The sequence below is a fragment of the Tripterygium wilfordii genome, chromosome 13 (assembly GCF_013401445.1).
Source record: "Tripterygium wilfordii isolate XIE 37 chromosome 13, ASM1340144v1, whole genome shotgun sequence".
Classification (NCBI taxonomy): domain Eukaryota; kingdom Viridiplantae; phylum Streptophyta; class Magnoliopsida; order Celastrales; family Celastraceae; genus Tripterygium; species Tripterygium wilfordii.
In genome coordinates this window covers 15,093,266-15,120,372 of record NC_052244.1, presented here as the reverse complement: position 1 = coordinate 15,120,372, position 27,107 = coordinate 15,093,266, and the positions used below count along the sequence as shown (strand labels likewise).

Here is a 27,107-nt window from a genome sequence, read left to right as displayed (position 1 = left end):
ATCATAATTTTATTATTAATAATCGTATATGAAAAAAAGTTTCAAGTCAAAATTTTATTATTAATAATCGCATATGAAAAAAGTTTCATATCACAATTTTATTATTAATAATCATATATGAAAAGGTTCTTTTATTAATGAAATAAAGATTCTGTTTATGTTTCTTTATATTTTTAATTCTCAATTTACTCTCTTTTCATATAAGATTATTATTAATAATCATATATGAAAAGGTTCTTTTTAATTCTGTTTTTTGTTTCTTCATATTTTGTTTGCATGAGTGTGTTGACTCATGCAAACAAAATATAGACGTCCATGAAGATTCTACCCCATACCTTGTATAGAGCTCCTCGAGAGGCCTTTGTATGGAGGTGGAGTCCAATTTTTCCTTCTCTCCTGCATTTCTTCATCGGTAATCTGAACATCTATTCTCCTCCCCCGGACATCAATGTTGATAATGTCTCCATTTTTTAAAAGGCCAATTGGACCACCTTCCTGGAAACAGCACCAATCCAATCTTTACAGTTCACAGTGATTGTCTATGGATGCCACATTCTTTGAGTGGCCCCTCTCCTCTAATAACTACGACCTTTCCCTGTAAGTTAACGGAAAAATAAGTATCAGAAAATGCAAGGTCCTGAAGTGAGTCCTAGCATACATCATCTCACCACATATTGCATAGAGCTGGAGCAGATTTCAGCTCTCATTCACAAGAAGAATGCATGAATGACATTCCAATATATATGCATAATGGGATACGGCAAGCAAGGAATAGATGACATATGTCATTAAGCTCCCGTCACAAATGCAGCCATCTCAGATTCAGACAGGAGTAACCAAAGTCTTCAAAATTATAATGGTGGAAGATACCATTCAGAAAAATTAACAATGCCAAAACATAGGGTTCATGATAATTTGGCAGGAAAGTGGCAACAGATCTAGTCTAGTAGCACTTCTAGCAGTCTTTTAAAAGGGTGATTGAAAGGTCTCTTCTTAATTGAAATGAGCCCTGGAAATTACTTTAACTTAAACTTATAATATAATTCCTCATTTAAAATGCAAATGTATGTGCTCACATAAAATGAGAAAAGTGGCTGGTGATAAATCCGTAACTTATGTTCCAGAAAATGGACTAGAAAGCGACAATAACAGATCCTTCAAGTCCATAAGTTAAGCCCTGAAACAGCTTGTAGATTCCTACCAAACAATGGAAATTTCAGTGTAACAGCATCGCTTGTCTCAGATACAAGTTCAGCAGAAGCAGATAATGTCAAAATGCAATAGTTTGTTACCAATTCCTGAACATTTTAGAAATCAATACCCAATTTTAAGTCAAGAAAGGTAACTAACCGATAATAATACTGAAAGCGAAAAGAATATAACTTTCTACCCATTATTAAACTCATTTATTTAAATATACAGGTAAAGTTTTCAGAATAGATTTATATTAACATGGTGTTTGTCGTGTAAACATATCAGATTCTCAATAGTCAATATTGTCGTCCACCTAAATTTCCAAGAAGCTACAAAGGAACTCTTGAAACTTTGGGTCTAGACACATTCCTGAATTGATTAAGCAACTGCTGGCTCAGTGTTGATTTATCCAAATCAGAAGCCTCAAGACACGAATTCATACCTTAAAATTTGAGGGATTCTCAGAGATTGCAGCAATCATGGACTCCTTTCCTTCAAAGACGAGTGCAGGACCTGGCAATCAGTTTTTAAAATCCTTATATTAACTTAAAGTAGACTTAATCTCAATATAAACAAACTAGACATTCCAGAAACAATCGGATAGATAGGACAAAAGGTAGGCAACAGAGAAATATAGCCCTTCTGTTCCAGTAATTTTCGCCACAGAACCCTCTGGTGCAACATTTCCATACAAGAGAGTAATGGAATTATTCTGTTTGTCCTTGAGCACCTTATTTATTAATAGTTCAAAAAATATAATAAAAAATAAACATCATCAATTTATGTGAACAAATTAGCATTTCAAATATCAAACCTGCCCCGCAGCCAAAGGAGGGCAATTTTTCACATTCTCAGCTAAGTCTTCCCAGTCACTGGAGAGCATATAAACTCATGTTAATGAGAATGGCAAAAAATCAACCATCGGTAACAAACTTGCAGTTGATGCTGAAATTATCATGTGCCCATATCTGCGTACCAGTAATACAATCGCCATCCACAAATCCAAGCTCCAAAAGATAGCGAATGACTGCAGGTGTCCCTCCAATCTATGGAACTAATAATCTAATAGTTCAATAATAAGAGAAACATTTCATAAATGTAACTGGAAGAGCAAACTCATGCCCCATGGACAATACAAGTATTCATCAGGTTGACCTTGTGTATGTCCTCCATGACATATTTGCCACTAGGTTTCAGATCCGCAAGAAAAGGAACCCCATTGCTGGCCCTCTGGAAATCATCAAGAGTTAACTCTAGACCAACAGACCTGCAAAAATCTTACTATAAGCCTACTCATATGATGTGACAAGTGGAACTCATAAAGAAACCAGTATAGAACTTAATCCACCTTGCAATAGCAATTAAATGTAACACAGCATTGGTAGATCCACCTAGTGCCATGACAATAACCATTGCATTGCGCAGGGACATTGGAGTGATTATATCTCCTGGTTTCAGGTCCAATTTTAGTAATTCTAACATATATTTTCCAGCTAAACGGCACTCATCCAACTTCAACGGATCTCCTGCTGGTATTGAAGAGCTTTTGAAAAAAAAAAATAGGGGTAAGGCAGGTTGGCTTGACAATTCCAACACAAAAGATGCTGCAATTACACAATTCTACCTGTAAGGAAGAGACATCCCCATGGTTTCAATAGTACAAGCCATAGTATTAGCAGTATACATTCCACCACAAGCCCCTGACCCAGGACATGAATTAACGACTGCATTTTTTCTTCGCTCATCAATAATTGATCCACCTACATACTCTCCATAAACCTATGTCAAACAATCAAAAGAAACAGCAAGTGAGTTCCAGAAGTCGCAAAATCAATAATCCAAAGTTCACCATTTTCAGATGTAATGCAAAATCATCTTACAGGTTAGACGTATTTCTTCAAATGTCATTGCCCTCCATAAACAATATGAATAAAGCAAGAACGGAGAGTCCTACCAATTTATCAATTATTCAATCCTAGATCAGATAAGAATTCTGAAAACGACAATAATTCACCGAAACATCACAAATAAGGTAATAGATAGGTGACAAGAGAAAGAAAAAATTTCCAAAATAATAGTCTGTTCTTTTCCTCATATTGGCTCAGAAGAAACAATTATTATAACTTTTGTTATTGGTTTACATGATCCAAACTATCCTGACTTATATTATATGCTTTTTCATTCTAACCAAATTTTCTGGCTGGTGGTGGCCCACATATAGTCAAGAATCAGGAGATTTCCATCAATTATTCCCATTGGTAAAAGGAATTGGCATATTGGCTTCTTCCAAGTGGCAACTATCATAACTCTTAGAGCCCATTCTTCATGACTTCAGCTTTTTTTAAAAGTATTAAGATGGCAGATGGCACAGACAGTGACCTCCAATTACAAGAGATCTTATAAAAAGTAACTGATGTCTATGACATGCTGGAAACTGCTGAGATAAATAAAACAAAACAGGCATTGGGCTTGCTAAAGAAAACTAGCTGAAGCATGTGCATCAAAAATTGCTGAAGATAAATAAATAACATCAAAAGAAGTCAAGAGGGAAATCCAGCTTTTTACTTGCATTTTACCACTTTTTTTTTTATTCATAATTTTTTTACGACAGAAAGGCCAATAATGATTCAAATATACTTTTTATAGATATACAAGTCGAAACTGAACCAGTTAGCAATATTGAAGCAGCACCTAATGATGCATACCTGGAAAGCAGACACAATATCATAAGTATTGCCTGATTTGCCTCTAAAATGACCTGGCTGCAAAAGCCAAAAAAACCGATATATAAGACTGCATTTCTGATGAAAAATGTACGACATTGGAATATCTCAATGGAAGAGGCTACATGTGTAAGCAGAAGAATAGCACACAAATAGGTTGTAGGATGTTCCAATTGTGCCAGGAAAAATAAAAAAAACCAAACATCTGGAGATGAGAATTCTTTTTAATGTAACTTCAAGAAAGATCTCACAACAAGAGTTCAAAAAAAATTATGTGTTTTTGAGTAAAGCCTATATGAAAGAAAATTAGTTCAATCCAAATACAGCATTTCCAGGAAGAAAAACAAAGAAGATAAAACAACATATCAAACCTTGATGGTTCCACCGTAGATCATGATGCTTGGCCGATTGAGCCGCCCCATTGCGATAATTGTGCCTGGCATGTACAAAATATAAAAGACCACATTATATGTATCGCACAATACAGAAACTACTGTAGCACAATTGCAATATCTACACATTCCAATCAAGAAACAAAAAAAATAAAATGGAAACACCATGAGAGAAAAGAACGATGAGCTACACTCACATTCTTGTCACAACCGGGGATAGAGATATTGCCGTCATACCACTGCGCACTCATTACAGTCTCAATACTATCTGCAATTAAGTCCCTACTCTGCAAGCTATAGCACATACCTCTAGTCCCCATCGAAATGGCATCACTAACTCCCACAGTGTTGAACCTGAACCCAACCAAGCCAGCCTCCCGCACCCCCAGCTTCACCGCCTCCGATAGACTCAAAAGATGCATATTGCAGGTATTGCCCTCATAGGCTCATACCACACCGATGAGATACCGATCTGGGGCTTCGACATGTCCTCCTCGGATAAACCAACGCCATGGAGTACGGCTTGGGACCCACCCGGGGACTTGGGCTCCGTAACGCGGGAACTATACTTGTTGAGCTTAAGACCAGTACTGGAGGTGCCGGCGGTGGCGGATGAAGGCTCAGCGTTCACGGACGGAGGCGACTGGGCGATGATTTGGAGAGAATTGGGCGACAACTTCGGAAGGCGGGTCCGGGTTTGGGCCCCATGGAGAGGGTTAAGTGGTTTGAAGATGGTGATGGGAGTGGTGACGCTTGCAGAGATGAGGGTTGTTGGCATTGTGGCGCGCGCGGGGGTTGGTAGGTTTTAGGGAGGGGAGAGAGTTTTAATTAAAAAGGGAAAGTCGCAATTAGCGGGTGCTTCAAAAAACAATTATTTTTTTTTAAAAGATAAATTTCATTAAGAAAACAAAAATTACAAAATCTGTTCACTATCCCTTCCAATGAGAGATTCAACTTCCAAACGGAAACTCAACCCACCAAATGGTTTTTCTACTACCCGACTTTGCCATATCATGAAACATGGATGCACTGATGCACACCCAAATATGCCATTAAAGATTTAATCTCTGACACAGAATGACCCATTCTACAATCTAAATAATCATCAACAATCAAGGCTTGAACGATATTTGATGAATCTACATCGAGAATGAACTCGCGATATCCTTTCAATAAAAGACAACGCATGGAGCATCCATCACTGGCATGTTCGGTTTGAAATTTATTCCATTTTGTCATCTCCTTCTATAAAATGTTTGGAAGTTTGAGTTATAAGTTATAAAATTTAGATCAAACCGTCTAAGATTTATCTATATCGATCACTAGCATATGTCGGCCTCTTTCACCTAAGTAATCGGAAGGTATGTTTCCTTTGAATCTTGTTCATTGACTCGTATTGTATGTACGACAACAAAATGTATATAATCATCATGAGTGGTCGCGACTCATCATCATACTGACAATGTTGGACCCAAAAAATAACTCTGGAAATTATGGATCGTTCGATTTGTTTTATATGTGGCAAAATGTGTATCGCATATTCATACATGGCTATAAAAAGTTTAGGAGATCGATGACTTTATTTATGTTATTTTATAACAATCGTTGTAACTTGTAAATGGACGTTTTCTTTACCAATTAATATTAGATTTGATGTGTAGTGCATTTCCATAGTCATTGATTTAATTAACATTGTTTGTTATGTCTCATTTTCCTCTTCTTCTTTTTTTCCTTCCTTGTTATGGGATTTTTTTTATTTATACTTGTCATTAATCTTTTTAATTAATTAATATATTTTTATATTTTCCAAATGAGAACATAAAAAATAATAAAAGAATAACATTAATTCAATTAGAATTTTTTCCTCTAAATATAATAAGATGGTATTATTTAAAAAATAGTTCAATTCGAACTCTATCCATTAATAACAGTAAAGAAAATGAAAAAAAAAAAAAAAAAAAAAGAGAAGAAGAGATGCTATTGCTATTTTTCCTTCGAAAAATCATGAATTTTCGAAAACTTGATTTTCCTTAAAACGAACATAAATTTTATTAGAATTCCATATTATAAATATAACTCTATATTTATATAGTTAATTCAGTCGAATTTTTGTTGAGTTACATGAATATATATTTTTATTATATTACATTTATTATGAGACTAATTATGTAGTGTCTTTATATTATATTATATATACTTAAATAATCTGTCCAATACTATTTATGTAAAAATTATTGTATGTAATTATGACTACAAAATTTATTGAATAAATGAACATTCATGTTATAATTAACCTAATTTAGATTCGTATTTAATCTTTCCCTTGTTGTTTATCATTTATTTACTTTCCATCTTTTTTTTCAATTTAAAAAATAAAGAAAGTATGTTTTGGTAGATTGTTTGGGGGTTAAAGTTTCCTTTCCTAGCTAGATAATACATTTCCCTTCTAATTTTTTCCAACCACAGAACCATTTTCACGGAAAATCAGATTGTAATCGGAACCATCAGACTTAATTAAAGCATAATTGTAGGGTCACAACTTTTGCACAATCCCATCAAAAACTTTTAAGAAAAATCTGTACCAACTAGCTGCGGACCGTCTGATCAACCAGAAAGAGTTTTTTTTAAAAAATAAAATAACTAACTAGAACTATAGAGTCGGGAATGAGTAACCCTTACAAAATCAGCTCGAAGAAAATGAATACAATCATGAGGTGCCTCGTGGAAGACATGAGTCCATATGTTCAAATTAAAAGCATAATTGACAAACTAATCAGAACAGGTATTTGCCTCTCTATAGTTATGTTTTATAAGAACCCGCCACGGAATAACAACACGTCTAACAGGGTCTTCTGTGCGTAAAGTTGGGAGACTAATTGCTTGGAATCCTCCACCTAATGGTTGACCCTAAACGCTAAACCAGAAAGAGTTTTGATATCGAAAAATGATAAAAATCTCAACAATTGATATTTTAGTTATCATGTTGAGTTGGATATACATAATCGAAATGAATTCATGGGCCCCACTTAACCCACATGAAATTTTGTACATACAACTCATTATAGCTTGTATAATCGGGATACCAGTTAATAATCGGGATACCAGTTACTGAGATACCTATCATAACTGTTTTGATGTTGGGGGTGGTAAGTACGACCAAACCGCAAATTCGAACCATGTGGAGAGTTTGACAGCCAAGTAGTGAGCTTAAGAGTAGACACACTGACCTATCACGTGCCGTGCAGCCTCTAAAGTTGTTGAGAATTCCATGAATGCATAGGTGAACACGTGATCCCAGCTACCCTTATTTTAACTAAATCTCTCTATATATATCTTGTATGTAATTCTTCTGTCCACCACCACCACCACCACCACCATTACTGTTAATAGCAGCAGCTGGTCCCTCACCAATTTTGGCTCTAACCCCCGTCCAGGAAGGAGAGAATGGTGACCGTCGATGAAGTCCGGAAGGCGCAGCGGGCCGAGGGCCCTGCCACGATCATGGCCATCGGAACAGCTACTCCGCCGAATTGTGTTGATCAGAGCGCATATCCGGACTACTATTTCCGTATCACAAACAGCGAGCACAAGACCGAGCTCAAGGAGAAGTTTAGGCGCATGTGTAAGTAATACATACATATATGTATATATATATATATCTAAAATTGTCTGCCATTAATTTCTGGTATGTAATCTGCTTAACGTCATCTTCTTCTTTCTTTCTTTTTTTTCCCGGTGTCATTATTTAATAAATTAACCAACAAAATGTACAAGATATGCAGCAACCCATACAACAAATTCCCCAATTTATAAAACAGAAATAAGCCTACCCCAAGATCTCATTTGCGTTACATTATTATGTGTTTAATTAATTTATTGCTCTCACAGACGGTAGAAATAGAGCTCTGGTTTTCTTGAGATCTTTTCTGGCTAAATTGTGTTTTGACTTAGTTCTCGAGTCCGTGAGATGTAATCCATCTTTTATGGTGGCACGAGATCAGTGCCTTCTATGGTCTCAAGTTTTTCAAGCCCAAAGTTAGTGCATAAATAACATATAGCTCTTTGACCTTTTTTTTTTAAAAAAAAATTGCTCTCACAATTGTATAAACATTATGAAAATTCTATAAAATCAAGTTAATTTTCTTTGATTTTACCAGCAGGGCAATATTTTTGGTAGGTATATATAAACGTATAGCCCATGCTTTTGCACGAGCTAGTTTGCATTTAATATTAATTTTATTATATTTTTCATATGACAAAAAAAATAAAAAAAAGGATACTTTGTGGTAGGATTATTTGTTAGCTATTGTGTTTCTAATCTGATATGCTTATGTTATGGCAAAAATCTCCATTTCTTGATCACTATTGATTTCTTGAGATTCTATTATCTTTAAAGCATAATATTTTTTGGTTAATTTATGTTAATTCACAATGCCTATGCCTTGCATAGATTTAAATAAATAGTTGTTATTTTTTGGTGATTCATAGACACTATTTATAAAATATTTTATCTTTGAAAAAATAGGAACTAATACACACACACACATATATATATATATTGTGTATAACAATGATCAGGGTCGACAATATTTAGTTGTTGGGACAATTGATGGCCTGGACGTACTGGGGTAAGACACCTTTATAGTTTATAGTTCCTCGTTATTGGGAGAGGAACAATAGACGTGTATTGTTTTGGATCCTAAACCGAAACTCCTTAACAATCAGAAACCTTAACTACCTCATCACATTTACTGCACAACATAATTGGGTACGAGTACGACAGTTAGGTCCCATAATAATTACTAAATGTTAAAAATAATTAATACAAACAAACTAAGCTTTATTTATTTAATTTTTTTTAATTTTCAGGTGATAAATCAATGATCAAGAAGCGTTACATGTACTTGACTGAGGAGATCCTGAAAGAAAACCCTAGCATGTGTGAGTACATGGCCCCATCGCTCGATGCAAGGCAGGACATGGTGGTCGTCGAGGTCCCAAAGTTAGGCAAAGAAGCAGCCACGAAGGCTATCAAGCAATGGGGCCAGCCCAAGTCCAAGATAACCCACTTGGTCTTTTGCACCACTAGTGGTGTGGACATGCCGGGCTGTGACTACCAGCTCACCAAACTATTGGGCCTGCGTCCCTCCGTCAAGCGCCTCATGATGTACCAACAAGGCTGTTTCGCCGGTGGCACCGTACTCCGCCTGGCCAAGGACCTTGCCGAGAACAACAAAGGAGCGCGTGTGCTTGTCGTGTGCTCGGAAATTACTGCAGTGACCTTCCGTGGGCCTAATGACACTCACCTTGATAGTCTCGTGGGCCAGGCCTTGTTTGGTGATGGTGCTGCTGCTATCATTGTGGGTTCGGACCCTATCCCGGACGTTGAGAGGCCCTTGTTTGAATTAGTCTGGACTGCCCAAACAATCCTGCCCGATAGTCATGGGGCCATCGACGGACATCTCCGTGAAGTTGGGCTTACATTCCATCTCCTCAAGGATGTTCCTGGGCTTATTTCGAAGAACATTGGAAAGAGCATGGAAGAGGCATTTAAGCCTTTGAACATCTCGGACTGGAACTCGCTATTCTGGATCGCGCACCCTGGTGGGCCAGCTATTCTAGACCAAGTTGAGGAGAAGTTGGGCCTGAAGCCCGAAAAGTTACGGGCCACACGACAGGTGCTTTCTGACTATGGCAACATGTCCAGTGCATGTGTGCTGTTTATTTTGGATGAGATGAGGAGGAAGTCTGCTGAAGATGGGCTTAAGACCACTGGAGAAGGGCTTGAGTGGGGCGTCCTATTTGGGTTTGGGCCTGGGCTTACTGTTGAGACTGTGGTGCTTCACAGTGTGGCTACTTGAAGTGGGCCTTGAATAATTGGGTTTGGGCCTGGACCTCTGTTATGTTTGGTTTGCATTTCTGGCTTGGTTTTTCATTTTGGTCTTCCAACGTTTACTTGTGTTGTGGTGCAACTGGATAAGTTGTGTTTAATTAGTTTATGCCTATGAGTCTTATGCTGCAATTCAAATCATGATAAATAATATGTACTTTGCTTTTCTACCATGAATGAAAATAGTACTGTTTGTGTCTCTGTGAAAAGCAGCTCAAGTGTTGTGCAAAATATACTTTGAAGCTTGTATTCCAATTCTAATAAGTTATTTTATTAGTTGGTTGGGATACATCATTTCTAACAATGATCAAGTTTGCCTTATCTAGTGTAAAATAATGATGTAAAATGCATAACACTTTTTCATTATTGATTTAAATGAAATGATAAGTAGGGTCCATTACTTTGACTATCATATATCTTAAATCAATGTTGAAAAAGTGATCCGCATTTTAATTTTTATTTTCACACCTTTACGTAGGGGTGTCAAAAGATCAATTCGGTTGATTTTTTTTTTTTTTTACATAAATTTAACCGATTATTCAATCCGTTTTTGATAATTTGATCAATTTTTTTGAGTTTCGATTGGCGGTTGATTCTATTTGCGTGTTTTTTTTTATTGACGGCCTTACCTTTACGCGAGAAAAGTTGTGGTTCGGTATTGAAAGGGACTGGTGTGCCCAATTTAAGTATTTCAAAACTCTTCAAAGTCGACGTGGAAAATCTGACGCTACGAATATTCAAAGTCGACGTGGCAAGCAAATCTGACGAAAAGAATTCGGGTCGGACCTAGCCTACCACCAGTCGGCTACTGTTAACCTTTCAGCGCTAAACGAATTAACTACTCCGATTTTGGACGTTTGTGAATTAATTATTTCATTAAATTAAACAAGTGGTGATTTCTTATACTATTTAATAATTTCCTTAACAAAGTAATTTTTTTAATCAAATCGAATTAGGAAATAAATAAAGAGAGTAAATAATTTCCCTACTTTTCTGGCACACATGCTGCTTTCGCCATTTTGAACTTGCTGTCTCCGCCTCTGACCTCTCTGTCTCTCTTTACATTTGCCTTCAATGACCCCCCTCTTGTTCTCTTAATATATATAATCACAAACGTATAAATAATGAAAAGTTAATTACAAATTATCCCAAAAAACCGGAGGAATTTCATTCTTCTGTTAATCAACTTCTACTGCTTGACGATTTTATCTTTCACTTGTCTCTCCGTGTGTAGGTGAAAGACTTTGTTGCAGACAGTCACTCCTTCCGAATCTCCTTTTGTGGGTCGTTATTCCTTTCCAATGATATGAGTTCTTCTCTGTACTTTGCTTAAATGGTGTCCTTTTGTTTCTTTCTTAGATTCCTTTCTTGATTCTGGGTCTTTTTTTTTACTCGATTTCCCACCTGGGTTTTCATTTTTTGAACTGTATTTTATTTTCTTAATTTTAGCTTTTCATTAAAAAAAACTTTTTCTCACAACCCCACATGCATGTTCTTGTGTTTGTCTGATCTGGATTGGATCACAAGGATCTCCCTCTAGAGAGAGAGAGAGAGAGAGAGAGAGGTGGGGTGGGCTCCTGCACTTCTCTTTTGGGAGCCGTCTTCAATTCTTTTGGGGGTTAACGAAGAAGCAAAAAGGAGGAGAAGGAGAAGAAGAAGGTGAGACTCCTGTCATATTAGATCTTTGTTTTGGGTCCACTGTGGGATTCTTTAATTTGTTTCGTTACAATAGCAACCTATCCTTCTTGTTTGGGCTATTGTTATATTGTGCCATCTAGATGTAATTGAACTTGGTCTGATTTCATTTTGTGGAAGGACTGCAAAGGTTTTCTTATTATGAACTGTGAATTTTCAATGGTTTAGTATGGACAATACAATTAGTTGTAGTACTTTTTTTTTCTGGGTTTTAATTTTGTGGGGCGAATGTGATTTATAGTCAATTAGTTGTTCTGGTGGATGATTGAATTTTGATTGTGTATATCAGTCTTGGTTGACATTAGATACTCCTGAGGCATGGCGGGTATGGAGGTTTCAAGGTATGCCCATAGCCCTGTGCATAAGGCGATTGCAATGAGAGATTATGCTGGTCTCAGGAGGATACTGGCCAGTCTACCCCGGCTTTGTGACCCTGCTGAAATTCAGACTGAAGCGGCTTCACTGGCAGAGGAGGAGAAGGCTGATGCAATCGCCGCTGTCATTGATAGGCGTGATGTCCCAAATCGTGACACGCCTCTCCATTTGGCTGTCAAACTTGGCGATGAGACTTCCACTGAAGTGCTTATGGTTGCAGGTGCGGATTGGAGCTTGCAAAATGAGCATGGATGGAGCGCACTCCAAGAAGCAATTTGCAATAGAGAAGAAGGAATTGCCATGATCATAGTTAGACATTACCAACCTTTGGCATGGGCAAAATGGTGTAGAAGGTTGCCTCGCTTGGTGGCGACCATGCGGAGGATGAGAGACTTCTACATGGAAATCACATTCAATTTTGAGAGTTCTGTAATACCTTTCATTTCCAGGATTGCCCCCTCAGATACTTACAAAATATGGAAGAGGGGTGCAAATTTAAGGGCAGATATGACTCTGGCGGGTTTTGATGGGTTTAGAATTCAGCGTTCAGATCAAAGTGTCCTTTTCCTTGGTGATGGGTCTGAGGATGGCAAGGTCCCTCCTGGATCATTCTGCATGATCTCGCACAAGGACAAGGAGATCATGAATGCTTTGGATGGTGCTGGTTCTCAAGCTTCTGAAGAAGAGGTTCGACAAGAAGTGGCTGCAATGTCTCAGACTAATATATTCAGACCTGGTATTGATGTGACTCAAGCAGTTCTTTTGCCACAGTTGACTTGGAGGCGACAAGAGAAAACGGAAATGGTAGGGCCATGGAGAGCTAAGACATATGATATGCACAATGTGATTGTTAGCATCAAATCCAGGAGGGTCCCAGGAGCAATGACAGATGATGAGTTCTTTTCATCTTGCAACGAAAATGAAACAACAGAGAGTGAGGATCTTGATGACATTTTGACAGAAGAGGAGAGACGGCAACTTGAAGTTGCACTGAAATTAGATTCATCGGACGAAAATGTTGATGGGATTATTCCGCATCGCCACAGTTACTATGAGCACAGGGAGATTCCTGTTGAAGATGCAAATGGAGTTAGAAATGAAGAGATTAGGAATGAAAAGAAAGGATGGTTTGGAGGATGGAGGAAACGGGATCCGAAAGTTGAAGAACAGAAAAAAGGTGCCCCTCCAAGAAGTTCTGTATGCTTAGATGAGGGGGTTGATCTTCTACGGGAATCTCCATCTAGTAGTCAGACCCAACCGGGACGACATTCTGTGGAGATTGTGGCGAGGGATGAGCACCGGAAAGGGAGGGATACCAAAGCATCCGTGCCCTCAAGTTCTACTAGTGGAAGTCGGCGGAAAGAAGGAAGCCGTGAGAATGAGTATAAGAAAGGATTGCGGCCTATTCTATGGCTTTCCCCACACTTTCCCTTGCAAACTGAAGAACTTCTCCCTTTGCTTGATATACTTGCAAATAAGGTCAAGGCAATTCGTCGCTTAAGAGAGCTCCTCACAACAAAACTTCCTATGGGAACTTTCCCAGTCAAGGTATGAATTTTCTTTGATCTGCACACTTATTATATTATATTTATTATTTAATCTTTGACGTGACATGTAAATGTTTCCACTATTGCTACCTTTTTTACTATCAAAGTGCATATCATGATCATATTTACTTGTGCTTTGCCTTGCCCCTTTGTATGCTGTGGTAAGACATTCTCTCTGGATGCTGTAGAGTTAGGGAGGGGTAGCAGTTGCAAATTTTGGAGTGATTCTTTATTTAGACTTGGTCTGGCAGTTAGGTTTTGAACATCACCATACAATTGTATGATGTTTTGTGTATTGTTGAACTTTTATAAATGATGCCATTGTTCGAGTTTTTTTACCATAAAACACATTCTGTCATATAAAGAGTTTCTAATCTGTTGTGGATGCAATGGGATTTACCCAAGTCTGAGTGTGGGCTTTTGGTCCATACCTGATGATTCCCCTGGCTTTGACGTGCTCATTGTATTCAATTACTATTTTGGCTTGGAGTTGTTCATGATGCTATGAATATGCCATAATTCTTCATGATTGTTGTGTGCCAAATGGTGATCTTTGTTTTTAAGTATTTTTGTTGTGAAAAGCAAAGCATACAGCCTAAAAATCCTAGATGCTAGTGAAAACTCACAGAAATCCCCTTATACACAGCATTAAATTGCACTCTGGCCAACATTGTTTTGGTAGACTTCCTTTTCAAATCTAGGATATGGAGTGTTGCCTTGGAATGCTCTGATATTCTATTCCAGCCATAACATTCATGAAAATTAGGCAATCATGGAAGAAAAAAACAGAAGTGATAGGGATCCCAGTAAAAAGCATCCTAGTCATCCCAGTAGTAGATGTGTCACTCTCTTGTTCAATCACCAGGTTTTGTGGGCCCCTACACGTACATCAATCAAGGGCCCCTACTGGAATAACTGAGATGCTTTTTATTGGGATCCCTAATATTTTTGAAGGAAAAACAGACACTTGATATTTGATGTTATAGAAGAAACAAGAGGTAATCCATTACAACACCAACGAACCATAATTAGCTTCCTTTATTGAATTTTGGCCAGTGGAATATAACAAAGAGCGGTCATCCAACGAGCGAAAAATGACTTTAGGAGGAGCAGGAGCCATACAGATGGTATTTAAAGGCAAACATAAATTCGATGTATCACAAAGCACAAAATAGAAAGATTTACATTGGATAGGTTCTTCGCGGTGGGATGAAAACACGTGGTATCCCGTGGTCTTGATTCTTTGCTCTTGTATAAAATGAGAAAAGACCATTCATTATGTTCACAACCTATTCCTGGGAGTATGGTAGTAAGGAATCCTTAGATTGGGGTTAACTTACCCATATACATATTGAGGATTATTCCTATTCCTTCTTCTTTCTTTTAAAAGGTTTTTTTTTTTTTGGAGGAAGGGGAAGCTGCTCTTTCTAATATGATAATTCTTCATGGCAAGTGTTTTTTTCCGCTCTCTAAAGGATAGTTAACGGAGAAAATAAATTCATTATATTTCTTTACAAAGGAATGAATTAGTATTTTATGTTACTAAGTTAAATGAATGTAGGGAAGCAGTGCTTATGCTTGTTTTGAAGGTTTTGTGAATTACTGAATATGTTTGAATATAAAGGTCATAAAATGCTTAGTGATTTAGTGTTTCGGTCGATCTAATTAGCTTCTGTTATATGACTGGAAATTGGGATTATTGATGCTTTGCTTAGGGTGGGCATATATTGAACTTAGAATGTTGTTTTTGGGACATCTCATAAATTTTGGTTGCCAGGACTGAGCTGAGGTTATCCTGTTTTTGGTATTTAAAGAAAGATTTAGGATTGGATTAGAGTTTTCGTGGAATGTAATTAACTATGAATGCAGATTGAAGAATTAGAAAAAAGAGAAGAAGGTGATTGTAGGAGTAACAACTTGAGTTTCTTGGACGTGACATCCAATATTCCATTGGCATGACAGATATGGTTAGATTGGCATCATGTATTCTTGGAGAGAACTTCATTGCTGTTGTGCTTTCCTTAAATTATCCTTCACTTTTAGAATGTAGGTTACAAGTTTTTTTCACTTACTACCGCGAATGATAATCTCAAATCACCTCTTTTGATCCCAGCAAATATTTTGTAAAACTCTCAAATCAGTACTTGGATTTTCATGGCAGTCATTTTCTTTCAGGGTATTTGCTTTGATTTAAACAGTAGTGGTCATTGTATTAAAAAAACAGTAGCTAGTCTTATTTTATGCAAAATTTCCTTAATTTTTAGGGATAAGGGTGTTTTGGTAACTCTAGATTTACTGGTATTTGGCAGTGTTGGTCTTTTTTATTCGAGAGCTAGTTGGTGATTATGTTACTCTTGTTAGGTCTTCACCACTCAAAAGTTTTTCTTATTAGGAGTCCAAGAACCTAAAGAATTAGAATCACTTAAAGAATGTAACTGGTCCTGAAATACATACTTCCTGAACTGAATTGATTTTGACCATTGTCCGAACTCATCCAAGGGTTCAAAAGTATCAAGGCAGGTACCTGCTTTGAATAGCTCACAATAGTTACCCTTTGATGAAGGGCAACAACAAAGATGTCCCACCCAGGTCCAGTGGAAACACAAAAGAGAAGCTAGGAGGTGATTAAATTTAATTCATGTAAGCTAGGAGGTTGCTTTTGAGACACGCATTTTTTAGTAGTACGGTATTAAACTATTAATTTGAAAATGTGGTCCTTGATGTGCTGATGACTGCATAGGATTATGGTTTATGAACTATCTGACAGTTACTTCAATGCTGCTTTTATTTGATGCACGGATAGGTCACCATTCCTTACAAAAGATGTGATCTTGGCATAATCATGTGGCATGTTGCATGATTGGATCGTGAGTGGACTCACTTTCTTAAGGAAACTTCTTAAACTTGCTTTTGATGCATTTAAGCTGAGCTATAGTGCTGATGATTGCATAGAATTGTAGCTTGGGAACCATCCGATAGTTGTCTCAATTCTGTCTTTCTTGATGTATAACTAGTCCGCCATTCTTTACAAAAGATGTGATCCGGTCTAGATCATATGGTGCGTTGCATGAGTGGATTCTGAGCAGACTCGTAGTTTCTTAAAGGAAACTTCTTAATCTTGGTGCCTTTGATGCATTTAAGTTGAGCCATTAGTTCTTTGATCAATTAGTGACAGGTAGTCGTCCCCTTCGGTGGTACTTGGATTTTGTGGTCTAAGTGGTTTGCAGGTGATTGTGAATATTCAGGGTTAACCGTGCTAGGATGGGTCCAATGAGGCTGAACCATGTAGAGGTTCCACGTTTTTTTGGGGAAAATAAGTGGATATGTAGTCTTGAGAGTGAAGTTTGTGGTATCCGTTTTCTCTGCTATTGTTAGTAATTTTTTATCATTAGACTCTAGCAGCATGAAACCTCTTTGCTTTGCTGTCTGCTATAATTGATGAAGAACAATGAAAGGGGCTGAGGGGTTTAGCTTCTTCGAAGTCTGAATTATACGTTGTTAGACTGGCATGGCTTATAAGTCCAGAGCTTCTATTCTGTCTGCATATACCAAAAAGTACAAAATCATCATCATTGCTGACAGTGTCTGCTAGTTTTAGTGGCACACATGCCATCTCCCCTGGCCTTGTTAGTTTACTCAGTATGTTTATATACAAGTAAGTAACCCTAATACAAGACCTACGTAATTAGGGATACTACGTAATTATAGGGATACTGTAATAAATACAGAATATCTCTCTTTAATAGAGAGTTGACTCAATATTCCAACACTATTGGCCTTACCCACACAAAAAAAAAAAAAAAAAAGAACGTTGCCATAGCTATGAATTGGGTTCTGTTGATGTTAGTAAAATTTCTCTCTCGATTATATCTTTGAACTTTGATGCATTCTCTTGGTTGTTTTCTTTAACAGCTTACGCAACATAGCAATCAGCCACTGTGTTTTCAAGCTATTTCTCTCTACTTATGTATTTCTTTTCTTTCATGTTTGTATCCAGGTTGCTATCCCAGTGGTTCCCACCATCAGAGTACTGGTTACATTTACAAAGTTTGAAGAATTGCAGCCCGTGGATGAATTTAGTACGCCTCCTTCAAGCCCTACCGCTGTGGGTCGAGAGAGCCCTGCAGTGACACAACAACCCTCCTCTAGTTCGTCATGGTTTCAGTGGATAAAGGCCCCATACCACCGGCCTAGCTCATCCGGTAATGGTTCCAGCAGTAAGATAGATAATATTCAAGACCCATTTGCAATTCCTGCGGATTATACTTGGGTTACAGCTGAAGCAAAGAAAAAGAAGATGCAGGAGAAGAACAAGTCGAAGAAAGCGAAAAGTCAGAACCAATGAAGTAGTAAGGGTTTGGTAGAAAAACACAAAGGTATAGATGTTTTAGCTACCCATCAGGCTAAAAATTGGGATTAATCTTTCGTTTATTCATGAACTTTTGATAGTGGTAAGGGGAAAATAGAGAGGGGAAGTCGATGGAAAATATTGTAGGAATGAAAACAAGGGGTTGAAAAGAAAGTTGTTGATTCTTACAACAATTGGTTGGCTTTTGTTTTGATATCTGCATAGTTTAGCGGACTCAAATATTCCTTTCTTATGCTGATATTGTAGTGGTTGGTGATATAAGGTGGTTCCATTTACACCTGAAATTTTTCTTCAAGAAATTTGTTCTATCCAACTTTCTTTTCAAGACCTAAACCAGTTTTTGTCCACCCCAATACCCCAGACTGGTCCATGGTCTAACTCCTGTATTCGCCATGCCAAAGTGGCGAAGTCAATGTTAGTATTGATGAGTGTACGTTAAGTCCATGTCTAACTTCAAGGCCCATCTAATATTTGTTAAGTAACACATCGGTTGGGTCTCTCAATCAAGCGTGATTCAATATAAAGTCAAGCCCATCTCTAATTAACAACAATGTTTTTTTCCTAACTTGGTGAGATGGGCTTGAGATGAATAAACCCATGAGGATAATCCAATGCATATGTGAGTACAAGAGCTCAAAAATGGACAAAATAATTGATGGAACCAGATAATCCAAAGCAGACAATATTGTTTACGTGGGCATATAGATTTATGATATGATATCAGAACAATTTGGTCCTATTGGACGTAACCTCTACTCCACTTGTAGAGTCTAACATAACCCAACCTACAATTACGAGAAGTGTTAAGTCCCACATCAGTTGGGTCTCTTAACCAAGCGTGGTTTATATAGCTAAGTCCACCCTTAACTAACAATAATGGTTTTTTTCCTAGCCTAGTGAATTGGACCTTAGCACATAATGGTTGGGCTTTTCTCAGTGAGTCAGGTTTTAGCCTGTAGTAACTGAGTTAAGGAGGAATAAAGTTGTGTGAGTTCGATGTATCTACGAGAATCAAATAACCTGAAATATACAATATTATTGACGTGTACGAGAGTATTGATTAATGAACCATTGTCCCAGAAATTCCTTTAGGCTTCAAATTTGGCCAATCGAGAAAGCGCATTAATAGTGGTACATTATTATTTCCAGCGCGATTGTGATTGCTTAACTAAAGTTTGCTGGACCTCGTCAAAGCTCAAATTGGAGTGAGAGTTGGGTGGGGTGGCTCAGAATTTGCCGTACAAGACAATCCTGGGCTTAGCGAGGCCCAAATGTTACTGTACAAGACCAGCTCGGGCTTGGCAATGGCAGCCCACAAGTAACTGTACTCTCTCTGATATCGTTAGTTTCTCTTTGTCGCGGCGCACTGTCTGCCTATGGGAGCTCGGGAACTGCACGATGAAAAGGTGAGCATTTCATAATTGCTTCATTTACGGCATCTTTTCCAGCCTCACTTTTCACTTCTCTCCGTGTAGGTGAAAGGTTTGTTGCAGTGGGTCCTTGTGAATCTACTTGTGTGTTGATTCCGCGTCCTTGTTGCCCGATTTCCTACCTGATCTGGATTGGATCAGGATCTCTCTCTAGAGGGAGGGAGATAGGTGGGGACGGTGCGGTGGGGTGGGGTGGGCTGGGATTTTTGTAATTGCCTCTCTTTTTGGAGGTGTCTTCGATTCTTTAGGGGCTCAACGGAGAAGCAAAAAGGAGGACACGGAGAAGGTGAGACTCTTGGCATCTTGGGTTCACTGTAGGGTTCTTTTAGTTTGTTTCGTTACAGCTGAAGATTATTATTATTATTATTTGGCTTTTGTTATACTGTGCAATATTGATGTAATTGAACTTGGCCTGATTTAATTTCTGGAAAGACTGCAAAGGGTTCCTTATTATGAACTGGGTTTCTTGGAGATACTGAATTTTTAGCGGTTTAGTAGGGACAATTAGTTGCATTAACTTTTGTTTCTGGGTTTAATTTTGTGACTTGTGACTGTCATTAGTAGACAATTAGTTGTTCTGGTAGATGATTGGATTTTGATTGTGTATATCGGTCTTGATTGGCATCAGAGACTCCTGAGTCCTGAGGCATGGCGGGCATTGATGTCGCAAGTTATGCCCATAGCCCTGTGCATAAGGCGATTGCCATGAGAGATTATGCCGGTCTCAGGAGGATACTTGCTGGTCTACCCCGGCTTTGTAACCCTGCTGAAATTCGCACTGAAGCGGCTTCACTAGCTGAAGAGGAGAAGGCTGATGCAATCGCTGCAGTTATTGATAGGCGTGATGTCCCTAATCGTGATACCCCTCTCCAGTTGGCAGTCAAACTTGGTGACGAGACTGCGACTGAAATGCTTATGGTTGCGGGTGCCGATTGGAGCTTGCAAAATGAGCAGGGATGGAGTGCACTCCAAGAAGCAATTTGCAATAGAGAAGAAAGAATTGCGCTGATTATAGCTAGACATTACCAGCCTTTGGCTTGGGGAAAATGGTGTAGAAGGTTGCCTCGCTTGGTGGCAACTATGCGAAGGATGAGGGACTTCTACATGGAAATCACATTCCATTTTGAGAGTTCTGTAATACCTTTCATTTCCAGGATTGCCCCATCAGATACTTACAAACTGTGGAAGAGGGGTGCAAATTTAAGGGCTGATATGACTTTGGCTGGTTTTGATGGTTTTAAACTTCAGCGTTCAGAGCAAAGTGTCCTTTTCCTTGGTGATGGGTCTGAGGATGGAAAAGTACCTCCTGGATCACTCTGCATGATCTCGCACAAGGATAAGGAAGTTATGAATGCTTTGGAGGGTGCTGCTTCTCAACCTTCTGAAAAAGAGGTTCGACAAGAAGTGGCTGCAATGTCTCAGACTAATATATTCAGACCTGGTATTGATGTGACTCAGGCGGTTCTTTTGCCACTGTTGAATTGGAGGCGGCAGGAGAAAACAGAAATGGTGGGGCCATGGAAGGCTAAGGTATATGATATGCACAATGTGGTTGTTAGTGTCAAATCCAGGAGGGTCCCAGGAGCAATGACAGATGATGATTTCTTTTCATCTCGCAATGAAAATGAAACAGAGAGTGAGGAACTTGATGACGTTTTGACAGAAGAGGAGAGAAGGCAACTTGAAGTTGCACTGAAATTAGGTTCATCAGATGAAAATGCTGGTGGATCTATAGCGCATAACCAGAGTTACTATGAGCAGCAACAGATTCCCATTGAAGATGCAAATGGATTTCGAAATGGGGAGACTAAGAACGAAAAGAAAGGATGGTTTGGTGGATGGAGAAAACGGGATCCGAAAGTTGAAGAGCAGAAAAAAAGTGCCCCTCCAAGAAGTTCTGTCTGCGCAGATGAGGTTGGTGATCTAGTTGGGGAATCTCCATCCATCTGTCAGGCCAAACCAGGTCAACATTCTGTGGATATTGATATGAGGGATGAGCATCGAAGGGGGAGGGATACTAAACCATCCATGCCCTCAAGTTCTACCAGTGTAAGTCAGCGCAAAGAAGGAAGTCGTGAGAATGAGTATAAGAAAAAATTGCGGCCTATTCTATGGCTTTCCCCACACTTTCCCTTACAAAATGAAGAACTCCTTCCTTTGCTTGATATACTTGCAAATAAGGTGAAGGCTGTTCGTCGCTTAAAGGAGCTGCTCACAGCAAAACTTCCTATTGGAACTTTCCCTGTCAAGGTATGGGTTTTGCTTGATATGCACACTTAATATTTTATTATAGAATTCCTTTGCTGTTTGTTATCCTGGGTGCTACTTTATTATTTCATATTTTGTGTGCAGTATAAATGTTATTTACTATCAAAGTATATATCATAATCCTATTTACTCTTTTTTTGCCTTGCCGCTTTCGATACTGTGGTAAGACATTCTTTCTGGGTGCTGCACGTCTAGGGGGTTAGCTGCTGCAAATTTCTTGCAGTGATATTTTGAACAACACAACTATTTTATGATTTTTGCATATTGTTGAAACATGTACAAAATGATACCATTATTTGAATTTTGTTGACAACAAAGTACGAATTCTATCAGATGAAATTTGATGTTGGCTCTCTTTTGGATATATTGGGGTCTAAAGATTTAAACATTCTAAATCTTAGATGTTGTCCACGTAGGTTGAGGACATCTTTCGTGGTTTATGTTTGTATGGTTAGGTTGTTACTTTGTTGGCTTATACTACTTGGTGATCGGCGGCCATTGTGTTTTTTTACCTTGTCTCTCCTAATGGTTTTCCCTCTTTTTTTTCACCCCCTAATCCAGGTTGCTATACCAGTGGTTCCCACCATCAGAGTACTTGTTACATTTACAAAGTTCGAACAATTGCAGCCAGTGGATGAATTTACCACACCTCCTTCAAGCCCCACTGCTGTGGGTCATGAGAGCCCTGTAGCGACGCAATCCTCTAGTTCACCACGGTTTCAGTGGCTAAAGGCCACATCCGCTAGTGATTCTAGCAGTAGGATAGAAAATATTGAAGACCCATTTGCAATTCCTGCTGATTATACTTGGGTTACGGCTGAGGCCAAGAAAAAGAAGATGCAGGAGAAGAACAAGTCCAGGAAGGGAAGAAGTCAGAACAGAACAAATGAAGTAAGGGCTAGTAGAAAACACAAGGTATAAATGTCATCACTTGCAGAAGGAACTCGTCAGACTCCCAATGGGGCTTAGTTTTTTGTTTATTCATGAACTTTTATGATACTGTATTGATTCATATACAATTTGCTAGGCATTGGGTGGAAATCTTCATAACTTAGATTGCTCGCTAGTGATTCCAGCTATGTGCTGATAATGATACTGTAGTGGCTGCTGCTGCTGATGTAACTTATAACTTATAAGGTGGTTTCATTTACACCTGAAAATGTTATTACTTTGTGCACCTTTGCTTGATTAGTTTTAGAAACATCTTTCCTATTCTCAAATTTTAAGGTACTTTAGTATTGAAAATACAATAATTTTTTCTTTTCTAATTACTTTTTCATAAAAAGTTTGTGTGTATTATTAGAAACGAGAAAGCCAGTCCTACCGGCTTGTTGATGGTGGACTTCCATAAAAATAATATCTTTTCTGTCAATATTTTTTTTATTAAATTAATGTTAACTGGGGAATTCGATCTGGGCCGGTATTGTTGTCTACGGTGGGCCCATTGGACTTTCATCAACTTTTGAGCAGGCCCGGCCCATTTCTACTTGCTTAACTGCTTAGGTGGACGACTTGGAATGGAATCCTAAATAAAGAGTAGGGTTCAGATTTCAGACGAAAAACTCTTTGAAATTGCAGGACACTACGTGTGAGCGATCGTGGTGACCATTTTGTGTGGAGTTGATGATCGCAGGGTGGCGATACTGCCGTGGAGCTGATGATTAGTCACTACTTCATCTTTAATTTCTCGATTCATAACTTCCTGTTCTCTGATTCGACTTGGGAAAAGGAGATGACGACGAGAGAATGTTACGTGCATAAATCCCACATCGTTCAGATGTGGGAGTAATGACCCATTTATAAGGGGGAGGTTGGGCCTCCCCTAATATCCCCAGGTTTTCACACGGATCGGGCATTGGGCTTAGGGCTCCCGTCCCTGTGTGGGGGCCTGGGGTACAGCCGGCCCATTAGGTGGGTGTCGGTTGGGCCTGGGGTGTTAGGAGATCCTTATCATTTGGTATCGAAGCCACCCAGCTGGGCGGCTGTGGGTTATGCATTGTGCTCCTCTGTCCCCGGTATGGGCCGGGGCAGGGCTGCGTCTGCGGAGGGGGCGACCTGTCTTAGGGACAGCGTGGGCCAACGTGGGCGTTGGCCTTGTAAGAGCGGGGGTATGTTACGTGCATAAATCCCACATCGTTCAGATGTGGGAGTAATGACCCATTTATAAGGGGGAGGTTGGGCCTCCCCTAATATCCCCAGGTTTTCACACGGATCGGGCATTGGGCTTAGGGCTCCCGTCCCTGTGTGGGGGCCTGGGGTACAGCCGGCCCATTAGGTGGGTGTCGGTTGGGCCTGGGGTGTTAGGAGATCCTTATCATTTAATGATAAGGATCTCCTTACAACCAAGGCCCAACCGACACCCACGGCCCGCAGGCACGCATGGGCCGGCTGTACCAAAGGCCCTCAGGGAGCCCTAAGCCCAATGCCCTGAAAACCTTTGGTTGCAAGGGGAGGCCCATACCTCCCCCTTATATTCTGCACTTCACTCCCACATCTGGACGATGTGGGATTTATGCACGTAACATACCCCCGCTCTTACAAGGCCAACGCCCACGTTGGCCCACGCTGTCCCTAAGACAGGTCGCCCCTTCCGTGAACGCAGCCCCGCCCGGCCCATACCGGGACAGAGGAGCACAATGCATAACCCACAGCCGCCCAGCTGGGTGGCTCCGATACCAAATGATAAGGATCTCCTTACAACCAAGGCCCAACCGACACCCACGGCCCGCAGGCACGCATGGGCCGGCTGTACCAAAGGCCCTCAGGGAGCCCTAAGCCCAATGCCCTGAAAACCTTTGGTTGCAAGGGGAGGCCCATACCTCCCCCTTATATTCTGCACTTCACTCCCACATCTGGACGATGTGGGATTTATGCACGTAACAGAGAAATCGAAGATTTGAAGGCTGAAATCATGGAGTTCTTCATTCAGGTATGATTCTACCGATTTTCAAAATTTGTTCCCTTAACCCCTAGAACAACCATTGCTATTGCCCTCCGGCGACCGACTTTTTTTTTCGTGATTTTTTTCTTGGAGTTGTATTGCATGATGTTCTTGCTTTGTTTCTACCGATTTTCAAATTTTCTTCCCCTAATTTAAACAGTCTCTCTAATCGTACTCCACGGCTCCTCTTTCAAATTCAACGGTCCTCTTTTGGTTTCCTAAAAAAATTCTAACGACTCTCTATAAAATAATCTCTCTAAATCCTACCGTGTCTCCCCTTTCAGATTGAAGGGTTGTTTTCCTAAAAAAATTGTAACGGCTCTCTCTAAAATAATCTCTAATCCTACTGTGTGCCTCCTCTTTCAAATTCAAGGGTTATGTTTTTTGAAACAATTCTAAGGTTCTCTCTACGTTCCTTCTTCCTCAAAAAATTAGAGTTTCTCGCATGCTCTTATTTACGTATTTTGATATGGTGTTGTCTTCTTCATCCTTCTTTTGATGCTTGCCTTCAGTACTCTCAGTGAATGCTATATGTTGTTTGTATTTGTAATTAGAATGGTGATACGTGTTAATTTCTTTGATTTGATACCATGTGTAGATTGTACTGCTTACTTTCAATTTCTTTTGAGAGGATACTGTCTGTGTTTTTCATTTGAAATTGGATGGCTACATGTGTATATCTTCCCGAATTAGTATTTTTGCCTGTTCACTATCAACAGTAGAATCTAAACTCTGAATTCATTAAGTTTAAAACTATAAGGTTGTTTATTTGAGTAATGATATCCATAGTTTTTCCTGTTCATTGTCACTCTCTCTGTGCATATGTCAATGATTAGTCCATTGTGATGACACCCAAGTGGTTTCGAATTGCCCGTTCGAATGTGGGGATGCATGATATTGTCTGGAACTATAGCTCTTTTTATAGTTAATTGAGAATTTCGTCGTACAACGTATTTTGAGATAATTTTGCTTTTGGGTTTCGATTTTGTTTCACTAATTTATGAATTCATGTTCTGATGTGATTTCTTTTTATCTGAGAAGGATTTGGTTTATTTTGTTTTTGGTTTTTGTGATTTTCTTGTTCTGCCTTCTTTGGTTTTCTGATTTTGGGATTATTCATAATTAGGGTTTGATTTGACCATTTTGATTTTCGATCTTTTCCTCATGGTTTTCTTTTGGGTTTTTACTTTGACCCAATCTTCCTCTTCGGGTTTGATGGTTTGTTTTATTAATTTATATTTTCAAGTTCTGGTGATTTTTTTTCCTGGGAAGGATTTGTGTTTTTTTTGGGTGTGTGGAATTTTCTTTTCACCCTTTATTTGGTCTTTTTGATTTGGTGATTTTTCATAATTGTGGATTTGATTTAATCATTATTCTTGTTTTGGTGAATTTTTTTGATTTGTATTCTTTATTCATAAATTTTGTTTGGGTTGGTTTGGCTTAGTTTAGGCAAGGGCGATTCCTTGCATGAACAGAATTGAGAGTTTCATTCTGCCAACCAATAGAATTGTTTGGGTTTTTGTGTTTTATGGAATTTTGATAATTGGGTTTAGTATGGTTTGGCTTTAGGTTTTTTTTTTATTCTCTCTTTTTTATTTTTTTTCTCGACAGTCAGTTTATGATATTGAAAGTTTAAATTGTAAATTTGGAGTTTTTTTGTTTTAAGATTGGTTCTACTTCACTTGGTTTGGTTCGGTGTGGCTTAGTTTAGACAAGGGTGATTCCTTGCATGAATAAAACTAAGAATGGCTTGACTTGGTTTAGGCAAGGGTGATTCCTTGCAATAAAACTAAGAATGGCTTGGCTTGGTTTAGACAAGGGTGATTCCTTGCATGAATAAAACTGAGAATTGCTTCCACCAACCAACAAAAAAGTGTATGTTTTTTGCTTTTGGAATTTTGATAATTGGGTTTAGTAGGGTTTGGCTATGGGTTTATTTTTATTCTCTCTTTTCTTGTTGATTTTTTTAGTCTTCACTGCCAGTTTAGGATATTGAGAGTATAAATTGTAAAGTTGGAGTTTTTTTGTTTTAAGATTGGTTCAACTTCGCTTGGTTTGGTTCGGTGTGGCTTGGTTTAGACAAGGGTGATTCCTTGCAATAAAACTAAGAATGGCTTGGCTTGGTTTAGACAAGGGTGATTCCTTGCATGAATAAAATTGAGAATTTCTTCCACCAACTAACAAGAAAGTGTATGTTTTTTGCTTTTGGAATTTTGATAATTGGGTTTGGTAGGGTTTGGCTATAGGTTTATTTTTATTCTCTCTTTTCTTGTTGATTTTTTT

General features: G+C 38.7%; 3 protein-coding genes and 1 pseudogene across 4 annotated transcripts; 3 read left to right on the top strand and 1 right to left on the bottom strand.

Annotated features, from left to right (window-relative positions):
* Positions 1-23: 23 nt before the first annotated feature.
* Positions 24-5,132, bottom strand: LOC120013008 (annotated as a pseudogene).
* Positions 5,133-7,655: 2,523 nt separating this feature from the next.
* LOC120013024 (chalcone synthase 1) lies at positions 7,656-10,408 on the top strand. Its single transcript, XM_038864630.1, has 2 exons — positions 7,656-7,931; positions 9,179-10,408. Exons 1-2 carry the CDS (start codon positions 7,754-7,756, stop codon positions 10,168-10,170), a joined length of 1,170 nt encoding a protein of 389 aa, XP_038720558.1. The 5' UTR covers positions 7,656-7,753; the 3' UTR covers positions 10,171-10,408.
* Positions 10,409-11,222: 814 nt separating this feature from the next.
* Positions 11,223-18,480, top strand: LOC120013715. Of its 2 annotated transcripts, none has more exons than XM_038865617.1 (3): positions 11,223-11,858; positions 12,200-13,817; positions 17,814-18,480. In XM_038865617.1, the coding sequence occupies exons 2-3, from the start codon at positions 12,213-12,215 to the stop codon at positions 18,159-18,161; spliced, it is 1,953 nt and encodes a 650-aa protein (XP_038721545.1). In that variant the 5' UTR covers positions 11,223-11,858; positions 12,200-12,212; the 3' UTR covers positions 18,162-18,480. The 2 variants fall into 2 exon arrangements, with proteins under 2 accessions (XP_038721545.1, XP_038721544.1); XM_038865616.1 differs by having other exon boundaries at positions 12,184-13,817.
* A 961-nt stretch (positions 18,481-19,441) lies between these two features.
* LOC120013158 (ankyrin repeat domain-containing protein 13C-like) lies at positions 19,442-22,944 on the top strand. Its single transcript, XM_038864877.1, has 4 exons — positions 19,442-19,591; positions 19,661-19,901; positions 20,244-21,865; positions 22,445-22,944. The coding sequence occupies exons 3-4, from the start codon at positions 20,264-20,266 to the stop codon at positions 22,802-22,804; spliced, it is 1,962 nt and encodes a 653-aa protein (XP_038720805.1). The 5' UTR covers positions 19,442-19,591; positions 19,661-19,901; positions 20,244-20,263; the 3' UTR covers positions 22,805-22,944.
* Positions 22,945-27,107: the final 4,163 nt, after the last annotated feature.